Raw genomic sequence first — 13,685 nt, forward strand, 5'->3', positions numbered from 1 at the left:
GGTGATGATGTCGTCGGGGTCGAAGGAGATCTCGTCGTCGCCCGCTGGGAAGGGGTACAGAGACGCAGAGATGCGGCTGTGCCCGGCCCCCGAGCCGCCCGTGCCCGGAGACCCGGCCCGCAGAGGCCTCGGGTGCAGAGCAGCAGAGGGGACCCCGTCAGCCGCGCTCCCTGTGGGGGCTCAGCCGCTGCCCCTCCACTCCCGCCCACCTCCTTCCCTCTGCCTGGTAGGGCCCCCTGGAGGACAAGGGGACGAGCGCCCTCGACACTGGACACGCGTGAGAGACGGCGGAGGGATGGCGGGAGGAGGCCTCACAGACACGGGAAGGATGCCAAAAGGCCAGGCTGGGGTGGCAATGGGCACAGCGGGGAGCACGGCGCCGTGAACCACACAGGCGTCCGGACAGCAGTGCCTCGTGTGTGGACACGTACATCCAGGTGTGGGACCGGGACGCCCACCACCCGTCAGCCAGACCCCCTCTCTCTGCAACACGTGCCTGTCACCTTCAGTCTCCCCCGAAGCCTTGGAGAGCGGCAGGGATGCCCATACCCCCGAAGCCTCCGCCCCACAGGCGCTGACCCACCTTCCCAGGAGGAGCTCAGAAACACGAGGACACATCAGGAGAGGAACCCCCTTAAGGGAGACCGCCAACTTCCAGATGAGAAGAACGGGCGGATGTGGAAGCCACTCCTCAGAGTCTGAGGGGCGGAGGAGGGAGAGCAGGAACTGGGGGAACCCGCGTCAGCCCACAAGACACTTGTCTGCTGAAGGGCCACGGTGGCTGTGCGGACCAGGTGATGGGCAGGGGCTGGTGGACGGATGCCGTGAGCCTGGCTTGGGGCACAGGGGAATGCCTCCGTTGTGGCCTTCCGCCACTGGAGCACGGACCCTGCCTCAGCCCCGAGGAAACGCAGGCAGGCAGCTGAGGGCCAGCCCAGAAGGCTCAGAGAAAGCAGACGGGATTGGTGGGGGAGACTGGAAGAAAGGCATAGAGGGGCGGCGGGGAGCGAATGGGCAGGGGGGCGGGCAGGAGCCAACAGGCGCCACCGGCAGTCGGCACCAGCAGGACAGCCGGGAGTGGAGTCTGAGCATCCAGGCGTCTGTAGCTCCTCCGCTGCGGGACGGAGTCTTTTGGGCACGGGCACCCCTGCAGCTCTCCAATGGGGGCGTGGCAGAGAGATGGGACCAGCTGAGGGGCAGGGGGCTGCTGGTCCCCCTGGCCTGGCCTGTGACTCTGAAACTGCTTCAACATAACCATCTCCAGAGCCGGAGCGGCGCCCGAAAGGCTGACCCAAGGAGGGGACCCCCAGAAGAGGGACAGGAGGCAGGAAGCAGCGCCTGCCCGCGAGCGGGCCCTCACCGGCCTGGTAGTCGTAGAGGGCGATGGCCGTGATGCCCAGGTCGTTCTCGTACTCGTCGTAGGCATTCTCCTCTGGAGGCAGACGGAGGGTCTGAGCCCAGGTCCCCCGTGCACCTGCCACTCCCACCGGATCAGGCCGTACCCCGACACAGTCCAGGCACTAGGCTCAGGGGGCGTCTCCTTCCTTGGGCACAGCAGGGGCCGCTCCCCCCGGGGAGGGCTCTGGAGTGGGGACTCTCACCTGCTTGGTAGTGGCCAGCGGCCTCCGCGCTCTCGTAGACGGCTTCTGGGGCACAGGCCAGACCCTGCTGGCTGCCGGCCTCCTGGTAGTCGGCCTCCACGCTGTAGGTGGGCTCCGGCTCAGCCGCGCTCACGGGGCCTCTGTAGCTGGGCTCCGCCTTGAAGGAGGCCGCGTCCTGGGGAGGGCCGAAAAGACACGTCCTGTGGCCGTGCTGGCTTCTACAGAGCACTCCGTCTTGGCCAGGGCTGCCCCATGGGGACGGGGAGGCCGAGCCACCAGTGCCGGGAGCCTGCGGCTCCAAAGACCCTCCTCACGCCCACGTTCCCCAGCTCTGAGGAGGCCACGGCCCTCACGCCCTCTGCGGGGCCTGCGGGGGAGCCCGCCTTGGCTTGGACGTGGCCAGGTTCTCTCAGAGTCCATCAAGGCGCCTGCAGGCGGGATCCTGCACCTGCGCCGCCTGACATGGCTCTACCATGCTGCCCCAGCCCTGCCCACGGCAGCCGGGCCTGCAGCCGGGCTCTGTCCTCACATCCCCTGCAGCGTGAGGGAAGTGACGCGCTCAACGTCCCGTTCAGGCAGGAGGCGCAGGGCACTCAGTGCCTCTGTGCTGATACCACGGGGACGTCTGAGCCTAGCGGCGGCTTGGGGCTGCCCATGACCACCAGGACAGCTTTCACCGGGGCCCCCTCCCAGGGTCACATGGAGGTCCCTGTGGGTTAGAGCGAGCAGCCACACAGCTCAGAACCTGCCCACAGGAGCCCCCAAAACCGGCTTCCTGGAGGCCAAGGACAGAAAACCCACCCAGCCGGCCTGGGCCCAGCAAAGGCCTCGACCATGAGCGAGGGCAGGGAGTCAGTGCTCCCTTGCGGCGACCCCTGAACGCCCAGGGAAGAGACGGGAGGGCTGCAGGCGGCTGCTGGGGTGGCAGCGTCCTCCCATCTGTGACACGGCACCGCACCCTCCCAGAGACCTCTGGTCCCCTCCTTGTCAGAGGACCGGCTCCGCAGTGCCCGGCTGGGCAGGGCCTGTGGCAGAGTGGGGATACAAGCTGCTCGCCACTGGGCGATCAGCTACAAGGCCTGGCCCGCCACATCTGCCGGGGTCCAGCAGGATGAACCCGGCAGGCGGAGGGGAGCGGCAGGTGCCGCAGGACAGGGCTGGGAGTGGGAGCGGAGGCCACGGGCAGCAAGGCCACAGGACCAGGCCCACGGGGTTCCACCCCCAATTCAGGAGTGACCACACGACAACCGCTGGCTGCTGACAGAGGGTATCCCGATGATGAAGACGAGTGTGCAAGGAGGGAGAAGGAGCAGGGCCAGGGCCGGGCGTGGCTACTGGAGGAGCGCAGGCGGAGCCCGGTGGCGGGCGGGCGTGGGCAGCGTGAGTGGCCGTGGGCGGAGAGTGTGATGAGGGCAGGGGCGGTCAGGAGTCAAGGGCGTGGTCACTGAACGGATGTGGCCGCGAGCTGACCGTCTGGTCTCGGGCGGCGGGTCTGGCCGCAAGCAGTGGGACTCGCTGGGAGGGGGGGACACGAGGCTGGGCTGCCGGGGTCCGGGCAGGGAGTTCGGCAGCTCGGGAAGGGGCGGGCGACCGTGTGAGGGGGTCACAAGCAGCCGTGCCGGGATGGGCGGGGCAGCGTGTCTGGAGGACACACTCGGAGGGGCTGGAAGGGAGCGGCCACAGGGCAGAGCCCGGGGGCAGTGTCTCCATGCCGCGGGAGCACGGGATTCCGGAAGGGAGTGGCCGGGCCGGTGACACGAAGACAGCGTGTCTGATCGCGGCATCGAGCGACTTCGTGGAGACTGCGGTGAAAGCAGCCAGGCTGCGGTGGGTGCGGAGGGCTGTGCAGGGTGAGGGAGGCGCAGGCTGGGGGACGTCCCCCACCCCATGGAAGCGGGACGTGTCGCCCTGCTCGGGAGACCAGCCAGCCCCCCCTCTAGGGCGCAGCTGTCCGGGAAGGGCTGCCCCAAGGGAACCCGGACTCCGGCTCTAAGTCACACGGTCTGAACCAAACAGACACCCACCTCGTAGACGGGGCTCGCAGGCGGCTTCTCCTCAGCAGGCGCAGGCACAGGGGACACGGGTGGGCTTTGCTGCTTGGCTCCGGCCTGCTCCTGCAGTGGAAACAGACAGGCTGCTCAGTGGCCGCGTGCTTCCGGTCCCAGAGGGCCACTGAGATGGGGTGCCGCGGGCATCGAGGGCGAGCGTGCTTCCAGGCGGGGGCCAGAGGCCAGCGCAGCACCCTCTCCTGCCACCACCGCGTGACCCACAGGACTTAGGAGACGGCGCGGCCTGAGTCTCACCCACCCTTAGTTAGATGACTCAAGTCATGAGATTTGGGACTCTGAGTTGACGCTGCCACGGGGCGAGTTGGGACCGTAACATGAGGCGGATGTATTTTACACTCGGAATAAATATGGATCTTTGGGTGGATTTTGGTAGACTTAATGGTCCTCAAAGCTGCTGGCGCCCTAGTGCCCAGATCCTGCAGCTACGTGGCCCTGTGCGACAAGAGGGAGTGTGGGTGTGATGCCGTGAAGGAGTCTGCAGGGCGATCTCTGGACCATCCAGGCAGACCCAGTCCAACCACAGGGCCCTGGTGACAGGGAGGCAGGAGTGGTGACGGTGACAGCAGAGGCTGGAGTGGTGAAGGAAGGGCCGGTGAGTCTGCCGGGAGACGCAGTCCCGCTGTCGTCATTCTGCAGGACTTCCGACCTCCAGGAGGGTAGGCATCGCGGGGTGGAGGTGGGACACCAGAGGCAGGATACTCCCGCCACCGCCTGGAGTTACCAGGAGGCGAAGGCTGTAAGGCTGGGGGCATGCGCAGGACGCGCAGGACACGCAGTCGGGCGTGGTAGGCAGGAGGCCGCCTAGCAGCCGGCCCTCCATCTCCTGTCGCCTCTGCAGGGCACCCCTCTGACAGGAACGGCGGCGCGACCTCGTCTTGCAGAAGAGAAGCCACCCTGGCCCCGAGACCCCAGCACGGCTCGCGGACTCTGCGTGACCCTGTCCGACCCACACAGGACAGTTGGAGGCTCCCGGTCCCTGGACTCATGCATGGGTGAAACTCCTGAGGCGCCGGTGTCCCATGTGACCCTGGAGGGGCAGGGCCTGGGCCGAAGCGGGAGCTTCCAGAGCGTAGCACAGAGGCCCCTGGCTGCCGAGTCACACCACAGTTCCACAAGCACATGTGTGGCGTGGGCCCTGCCCACAGCCCTCGCCAGTGGCAAGCATCCTGCCAGAGGCTGCGCGTCTGAGGACCTTCAGAGACTGCCCCAGGGTGCACCTGAGGAATCACCCCCCTGGAGCACGTCACCACCAAGAAGACCGAGGGACCGGGGGGACGGCAGGCACTCCCACAAGACAACAGGCAGGACGACGAAGCCCTGAAGCCCTTCTCTTTCCAGCAGCCACACTGCCTGGCATCTTTGGGGTGCGGATGGCACTCGGGCAGCAGGGTTCAAAACTCCAAGCACAAAGCGAGGCCAGCATCAATGATGTGAAAAGGAGACAAGACACTAGAAACAAAATGCCTTGCTGTGCATGTAATCTGTCCGTTCCGCAAGAAAGAAAAACTACTGCACGAGCCTCTTACTCAAGCTGGGAAGGAGAGACGACTCAAGGAGCTTCTGGGAGTTAGGGAGTGGCTGGTGGGGATTCCCTCATTTTGCCATTATTCCTCTCTTGCTGCGTGTGATAAACACGCCACGCTTGTCTGTCAGGGTCCTAGCCTGGTGCCCCCTGCCCGTTGTGTGCTAACCTCAACACCGCATTCTCCCTGGAGGGGGTTTTCAGGGCCCAGCGCCTGACGTGGGGCGGAAATGTCCAGGGATGGACAGGAAGCCGGGTGTTAAACGGCTTCGTGTGCAGACATCACGCCGCACTTCCCAGCTGGCCCAGAGTCACACACGCATGCCCACCTCCACCTCACAGCCAAAACGTAGTGCCACAGAGAAGGCTGACGTTGTGTGCTCGTGCCTTTGCAGCAGGTGGCCAGTGGACCAGGACCCCGACGCCTGCCCATCCGGACAGGCGACGCTGTCACTGCCCACACTGCCTCAGAAGAAAACAGCTTTGAGAAGCACATGGAAAGAAGCTCCCGGCCTCCAGAGCAAGTGGGGAGAGCGTGGCCTGCCCCTGCGTGGCAGACCCCTCCCACCAGGAAGCAGCGGGGCCAGGAGGTGGGGTGGGCAGAGACTTGGGCAAACACCAGGCCCGGCTCGCAGGTGAGGAAGGCGGCAGGACCCAGCCACGTCACCGTGGCCCTGCACAGAGGCAGGGGCCGAGGCCAGGCTGGAGCTGGCCAGATTTCCGTGCGTGGTTGCACATGAGAAACTCCTCAGAGGAGCCCCGTGCAGGAAGGAAGCGTGTTTTCCAAGGGAGAACAAGCCCACTCACGGCCCCAGCGTGTCTGAGTCGTGCAAGCAAGTCCCCGCGTGACACAGCAGCCTCCTCTCACCTCCAGCCTCTGCCGGGCCTCCTCCTGCTCCTGCCTCTCCTTAGCCACGCGCTGGGCTCTCTCCGCCTCCGCCTTCCGCCTGTCCTCCCGCTCCTTCTCCTTGGCGAGGTTTTCAAAGTTGGCTCTGAGGTTACTTGTTTTGCTGGTCACTGCGGCGGAAGGAGAAGTCTGACCTCAACTCGCATGACACCGCCCTGGATGACACCCCGCACCAGGCGACCTCCCTAGGAACCAGCTGACCCCAGGAGGGGAGAAGCCCACCCAGCTGCAGGCTCAGCCCACCCACACCCAGAGCAGCCAGAGTGTCTGCTCCAGCGCATAGCAGATCTATGGATCTGAGGGTTACGCCAAGCCGTGCATCCTGAAGATTCCTAGACCAGGCATCATCACATCCTTACCACTGCTCTCACAATTTTTTTTTAGATTAGAAAACTTAGTTTATTTAGGAAGTAAATTAGAGAGAAGAGGAGATTCACCTCCCCAAGGTAAAGGAGAGGGTCAATGCCAGGAAGCATGGCGACAGCCACAGCTCAAAGAACACATGGCCACACCAGAGTCTAGTGAGGCAATGGCGGCAAAGGTCTGGCAATAGCCCACAATTTTTTTTTAAGCAGTGAGTTTCACTGAAGGACATCTGTCCTTCATACTACAGCAGTAGAGGCCAGGCGCAGTGGCTCATGCCCTAATCCTAGCACTTTGGAAGGCCCAGGTGAGAGGATTTCCTGAGCCCAGTGGTCTGAGACTTCATCTCTCCAAGAAATCAAAAAGTTAGCCAGGCATGGTGGCGCGTGCCTGTAGTTCTGGCTACTTGGAAGACTGAGGCAGAAGGATCCCCTGATCCCAGCAGGCTGAAGCTGCAGTGGCCGTGCGCGTGCCACTGCACTCCAGACTGGGCAACAGAGTGAGACTCCAACTCAAAAAACAAAATAAAATCATAAAGTAGTAGAAAGTACTGACTTCTAGTAACTCTCAACCCTCAAGCGTCCATCTCTGATCTTTTGTGTGGCAGCACTGGGGACGTCACCAGCGGCCCCTGCCATGTAAGGGCGTATGACCCTATCTTGGAAGCAGCCCTGACTCAGTGATCTGAGTTACGAGCTGAACCGTTCCTAGAACGCCATGCTTCCCTGAAGTAACAGCTGCAAACTGTGGCTGTGCAGATTTGGGTGTCCAGCAGACATCTTCTCCAGAGTCAACGAGTTGAGCCTACCGTGTCAAGAAAAATGACTGCATATTTGTGGCCAGCAGGAAAATTCCAGCTTTCAAGCAAAAGGCAGGATTTTGGAAAATCTGTAGCTGCCACATGAGCAGGACAATTTCCAGTGAAAGACTGCTGACGAGACAGCTGATGGTAACCGACGTGGGTTCTGGCGCCGCATAACGAAGCATGTCAGCACATGGGAGACACGTTTTCCAAAACAATCAACACGAGACACAAGTAAGTAGCTGGGCCAGCACGCTGCTCCAAGCACAGGACGCCAGCCCTCAGGAGGCATGCTCAGGCCACGACGGACCTGGCACTACACAGACTCCCTTTCCCAGCCGCCTTGCTAGTGAGCCCAGGTCTTCTCCAGAAACAACATAACTTATCACAACAGACTGAACCAGATGCAGCTTGAGAGTTTAGCCACCTTCTCTTCAAGGAATTCACAGAAGCATAGAACGTTTCATAAGAAATGTCATGTATAGCATGTATATGTAATGGTCTTATTACTTTTAAATGAGTTGACTTAAAACTTTCCTCTAATTTCTTTCTTTTTTTTTCACAGGAGACAGGATCTTGCTCTGCCATCCAGGCTGGAGTGCAGTGGCACGATCGTAGCTCACTACAGCCTCAAACTCCCAAGGAGCTGGGACCACAAGGTATGCGCCACCATACCTGGCTCACTTCTGTGTTTTTTTGTAGAAACAGACTCTTGCTATGTTGCCAGGGCTAGTCTTGAACTCCTGGCCTGAAGCAATGCTCCCACTTTAGCCTCTCAAACCACGGGGATTATAGGTGTGAGCCACTGCGCCCAGCCCACCACTAATTTCTAATACAGTTGATAAAAGAAATATGGCCGCCACCAACAAAAGCTCATTTTCAAAGCATCCGAGTAACCTGGGCCACAGATTCTGGAATGCCAACCCAGGGCACAGGCAGGAAGCTGAGTGGACTCTGCTTCCGAGCCTGAACGTAGCTATCGCTGCCATCTACGGAATTTTCCCAACTAGACGATTCTCTCTGCAGGGTGTGGCCCACACCAGCTCCCACGTGTGCCCAGCAGACACCTGAGGGACAGGCCTCGAGCCGCCTGGCGGGCTGAGCTGAGCAGCCAATAGGCCGCTGCTGGGGCCTGTGCACAGGCATTCCAGCCTTTCTCCATCGCAGCTGAGTCCGACGGGCCCAGCATGTACAGGTCGCCTGAACCTCCCTCAGAGCCCGTCACTGCAGTGGGGACCATGTGGACGTGCGTTTCGCCCTCTCTGCTCTGGGAAGCGCCTCTCGCAGCAAAGCCATCTAAGGAGCTGCGCCCGCTGTGTCTGTAGGGATCTCTGAACCCTGCAAGAGCACACAGGAGCTCATCCAAAGAGTCACAGGATGGGTGCGGTGGCTCATTCCTGTGGTCCTGGCACTTTGAGAGGCCAAGGTGGGAGGCCTGCTGGAGCCGAGGAGCTCGTGGCTGCAGTGAGCCATGACGAATGCCCATCTGCCCTGGCTCTGTCTCACAACGACCCTTTTCCCCGCAGCACAGCCCTTCCTCCTGGGACGACCACACGGTTGCTTCTGGGGCCTGCCACGACTCACCGGCTTCAACAGGCACCGTCTTCTGGTAAGCCGAGGACACCTGGGCGACATCTTCAAAGGTGGACGCATTCTGTGGAGATGGGAGGAGAACAGACGTCAGGGAAGCTCATTCACCTTCCTGCACGCCAGAGCCTCGAGCCTTCCCCAGCTTCTCCAAAATACCCACCCAGCAGCCCCGAGCGCCCACCCCGCCGCTCCGTGTGGCCAATTAACTGGGCAGGAGAAATATCACCAAACACTTTCGCTGGTGACCATGACTCAGCGTTAGGATGACAACGCACGCATCCCCATCTGCTCGACTGCAAATCAATCCTGGGATCTTCCTCCAGTCTGTCCCACACTCCCTCGCACTGAGAGGCGCGAGGTGTGCAGGAAGCGGAAAGGCAGGCACTCGGGACCCCTGCGAGCCTCAGCTGGCCCAGTCCCTCCCACCACTTCCCGGGACGCGCGGCCATGCCTTTTGTTTTGAGGGTGCCTGATTACATCATCCCACAGGGCAGCAAGGACATGCCACGGGAAAGCTGACTCGGGTGAGGACGGGCAGGTTCCTGGAAACCCGCGCCGTCCTGGGTTCCACCATGAGAGCGCCCGCACACGGCCCGGCCTGCCCAGCACCACCCTCTCCCAGGCATCTCGGCCCGGCCCTGTCCCTCCTCCCACGTCTGCCCTCTGTCCTGCAGGCTCCAGGGTCCACGCTGGCCATGCTCTGGTCATTCAGTCGCTCCATGTCTGTTCGAGCAAGGGCCAGGCCACGAGCCTCACCCAGGAAGTGGACCTGCTGGCACTTCACACCTACAGGGACCACCGCACCTCGCCCTCAGGGAAGGGCCTAGGACCTGAGTCCGGTCCCAGCCCAGCATTGGACCCTGGGCAGCTGCCCCACTGTGCCACGCTCAGGCCACTCAATGACACAGTAGACTCGGAGGGAGAGCAACACACCTCCCAGGACTGAGGCAGCTCTCCACACGCCTCCTGCCAAGGGGCTGCAGGTCAGCGGTCACTGTCATCACCATCAGCATTGACCACAGACTTGCATGAGACACAAACCTCCTCAGCTTCCAGCCTCAGATTCACAACCTCTGACTCACCCACGGGTGCACGTGCTCCTTCCTTCCACAGCCCAGTCACCTCGCTGGATGTCCCTGCCCAGTCTCTTCTGACTGCCCGACAGCTGCCATCGTGAGGGCATGGCCTGCCCCCCACGCTCTGCACACTGCCCCCCCGCCCCACTTATGCCCATATCTGCTCCTCCCCTGCCATCCAGCTCCACCCTGATTCCGCTGACACCAAGCCCGGCTGCTGTGTCCCGAGCGCCCCCAACCCCCAGACACTCCTTCGCGCACCAGCCCTTGAGCCTCCTGCAACGCAGTCTCCATGCTGTGGCCAAGGCCCCTCAAGCAGACCCCACGGGCATCCCGGCCTGCCCAGCCCTCAGGGCCACTCGTGTCACAACCACCAAGCCTTCGTGGTCTGTGGGCTCCCAGGGCCAGTCCCTCAGGCCCCCTCCTGCCCTCTGCTGTCGGCTCCTGTTCAGAATCTGGGGGACTCCTGTCCCTACCCTGCGCGTACCGTGTCCCGTCCCCGGCTTTGCAGGCTCCCGGCCATGTCTCTCTGGCGCTGCCTGGTGGAGACCTGCGCTTCCCGAGACGGCAGCCCTGATCACACACAGCTCTGAGCTCCTCCAATGGCCACCGTGACCCAAGAAGTCCACCTCCAAAGTGACTGGATGTTAAGAATTTAAGTCCAAATGCCCGCATGCCCTAGAGGCACTCATCGCTCATGTGACACATCTGGGTCCCAGGGCAGCCAAGCTGCCCCCACCGCGCTGAGGCCAAGCACGGAGCCTGCCTGGCCTTGGACCGCTGACCAGAAGGTGGGCTGGTGACAGCACCTGTCCCTTAGCATAAGCCCAAGAGCACAGGACCGCCCGAGTCAGCCACTGCAATGGCCATGCTGCGGGTCCAGCCCTGGAGTACACTTCCAGAGCCACGGGCCACACCGGCCGGAAGACAACCGCGACAGGGTGGACTGGCCAGGAGTTCCAACCCTGAGTGAGGGGTGTTTACCTTGTCCATCCGGTCCTTCTGCACTCCGTACTTCCCGCCGAAGCCCTTGGAGTAGTCTGAAATGGGCAGAACACAACACTTACTCTTGAGGTCAAGACGGCGTGGGCCGGCAGCAGGCGCATGCAGACAGGCCCAGAGACAGCCAAGAGAGTGCGCCCAGAGCAGGAGACGAGAACGACCCGGCGAGCCTCGACTCGTGGGCACGTGTGGCTCCCAACCCGGCCCTTGAACAGGCAGTGAGCAGAGCGGAGGCCGGGGGCATGCGTGGGCCTTCCCCTGGGGCAGGAGGGCGGCAGGCGGCAGGCTGGCAGGGACAAGCCGAGGCGGGGGCACGGGACAGGCCTTTGCAACGCGCCACTTCAATAGCACAGTCTTCCGCACCAGCGCGGGCTGATTCGCATCTGTTTCCTGTGCGCCTGCTCTACTGAGCGCTAAAAAGAGGCTCAATCGCAGTTTGCTCTCTTGCTTTTCAAAAGAAAGAAAAATCCATGTGGAGACTCCCCCGGCCGAACGGCTCTAGGCAGCAACACAGATCCACATGAAGTCACACTGGCATGCAGCAGTCACGGCACGGGACCCGCGCCCAGCTCCCTGCGGGCTGCAGGGCGGCCGGGTGCAGTTACCTGCCCACGCCTCAGCACTGCCTTGTGTCTCTACCACCACAGGCGGGAAGCCTGCCATCTGCCCTGCAAGGGTGGGGAGTTACTACTATGCCAATCGCGGGTCCAGGTTCTAAGAACCATGCCCAGATTTCAAGGATATGAAATAAAGAAATAACCACTCTAAGGAAAAACGTGTCCGCCGGCTTTGCGTACATACTGTGTGGCTCTGTGTGGAGATGTCACACATAGACGTGTCATCGAACAAACCACAACAAACAAAAGAGCCTCCCGCCCCTGGTCAAAAAACAGTAGCACAAATTCAACACAGAAACCACACAGAACAAGCCTGTCTCACGGCCCTGGCTGCTGCTGAGCTCTGGCCTCAAGGTCAGTGGTCTGGCTGAGCCAAACACATCTCTCCTCATCTCAAAGGCAGGAAGGCCTGACTCTGATTCTCGGCGTCAGGGTCAACAGCACAACCAGCTCATGCAGCTGCCGCTGGAGACCAGGGACGCCAGTCTCGGGCTGGACACGTCACGGGGCTACAATGACCAGGCCTGCAAACTCACCACTGCATTTTAGCAAACACAATTCCTAAAGGTCACAGGGGGAAAATAAATCGAGGACTAGATGGGGAATGGTTCCCAGTTTGTGTCTCCCTAGCCAGATCTGAAACGCCCACAGCCCTGGCAGCTGACGGTGGGCGGCTTGGTAGACCGTGCTGCAGGCCCCGACGGTGAGCCCCGAAGTCTGTGCTAGAAGTGGCAGCACCGGAAGGGGGTCTGGGGGCGACTGTGCCTTGCTGGGACTCGTGCTTGGCCGGCTTCTCCTTGTAATCAAACCCCACAGCAGAGGAGTCCTGCCTCTCGGACTGAACACCAAATCTGCCTCCGAAACCCGTCTTATAATCTGCAAATCCACAAGCAACATGGGGAAAGCCGAGAGAGGAAACACAAGTTGAGGCAGAATCGGATGAGCACATGCAGCCATCAAACACGTCACTGCCAGAAAGCAAGAGCTGGACCTGACAGATCCAGCCTTGCGGACGGTCGGACGTTGGCTCGAAAGGCTCAGGTCAAAGAGCGAACTCTGAACGCTTCCGCCAAGATCTGGAAACCAGCTGAGAACCGCATTTCAAATAACTCGGTGAAGCCACTCCATGTTTGGAGGGTCACTCCTAAAGTCCCACCCACATTGCAGACCATGGAACATATCTGTGCGTGTGGAGAGACACATCAGATGGGGCGGGGTCCTCAGCCACGGGGCAGCCCACCTCCTAGCACACTGGGAAGGAAAGGGGCACCTGACCCCTGGCTTAGGTCTAGGTCACACGGAAAGGCTTTCAGCTCCCTCAGACTCCTTTTCCCAGGGATGGGGTTCCCACTGCGACAGAAGACACTCCCAGCTCAGAAGGAGCCATGGCCCACTTTATAAACAGGAAACCTGTGCCAGGAGCCTTGGGCTCTTAGGCTGGGCCAGGCATTCCCGGAGTGGGGAGTGGAGGCCCCACCCGTGGGGCCCATCCCAGATACAGCCGGCGACACTACACTTGCTGAAGGGTTCCCGGAAGTGTGGGAGCGCTGGACAGCTTCAAATGGAGACACAAAATGACACTGCGACAGGCGCACAGCTGACACAACACACATCAACAGACCCGGAACGAACAGAAACACCCCCAGGACTCCCCAGCACAGCAGGCAGAGAATGTACCTTTCTGGGATTCGTGCAGCTGCAACTTCTCCTGGTGGTCCCAGCCGAGGGCACACTTGTCTTGTCTGTCAGTCTGCACACCGAACTTCCCTCCAAAGCCTTTCACGTAGTCTGCATGCAGAATGAAAGGCCACAATCTGTCATTAACTGGCAGCCTGGGTCCTAGATGCAAAGTACGTTCTCAACGCAGTCGCGTACACACCATTCACTAAGCCCATCTTCCCTTCCAGATCTTTGCTAAAACTTTAGAAAACATCCATTCTCGGCCGGGCTCAATGGCTCAGCCTGTAATACCACGCTTTGGGAGGCCGAGGCGAGTGGATTGCCTGAGCCCGCGGGTTCGTGACCTGCCTGGGCAACTTGGCGAGACCTCATCTCCACAATAAGTCGAAAAATTAGCTGGGCGTGGTAGCATGTGCCTGTAGTTCCAGCTACTCGGAAGGCTGAGGCGGAAGGATC

The 13,685-nt window shown here is 61.3% G+C and overlaps 1 protein-coding gene across 1 annotated transcript in view; it reads right to left on the reverse strand.

The window, feature by feature from the left end:
* The window catches only part of CTTN (cortactin), a gene marked incomplete at its 3' end in the record, with an annotated part of 28,195 nt that continues 14,510 nt past the window's right edge, over positions 1-13,685 (reverse strand). The window contains exons 9-17 of the mRNA XM_008049736.1: positions 13,227-13,337; positions 11,538-11,600; positions 10,915-10,970; positions 8,849-8,918; positions 6,061-6,209; positions 3,626-3,715; positions 1,602-1,776; positions 1,361-1,432; positions 1-44 (exon numbers count right to left, since the gene is read on the reverse strand). Coding sequence (XP_008047927.1) covers positions 1-44; positions 1,361-1,432; positions 1,602-1,776; positions 3,626-3,715; positions 6,061-6,209; positions 8,849-8,918; positions 10,915-10,970; positions 11,538-11,600; positions 13,227-13,337 — 830 coding nt within the window. The remainder of the gene's footprint in view (positions 45-1,360; positions 1,433-1,601; positions 1,777-3,625; positions 3,716-6,060; positions 6,210-8,848; positions 8,919-10,914; positions 10,971-11,537; positions 11,601-13,226; positions 13,338-13,685) is intronic.

Source organism: Carlito syrichta, unplaced genomic scaffold (genome assembly GCF_000164805.1).
Source record: "Carlito syrichta isolate Samal-C Ts95f unplaced genomic scaffold, Tarsius_syrichta-2.0.1 Scaffold136318, whole genome shotgun sequence".
Classification (NCBI taxonomy): domain Eukaryota; kingdom Metazoa; phylum Chordata; class Mammalia; order Primates; family Tarsiidae; genus Carlito; species Carlito syrichta.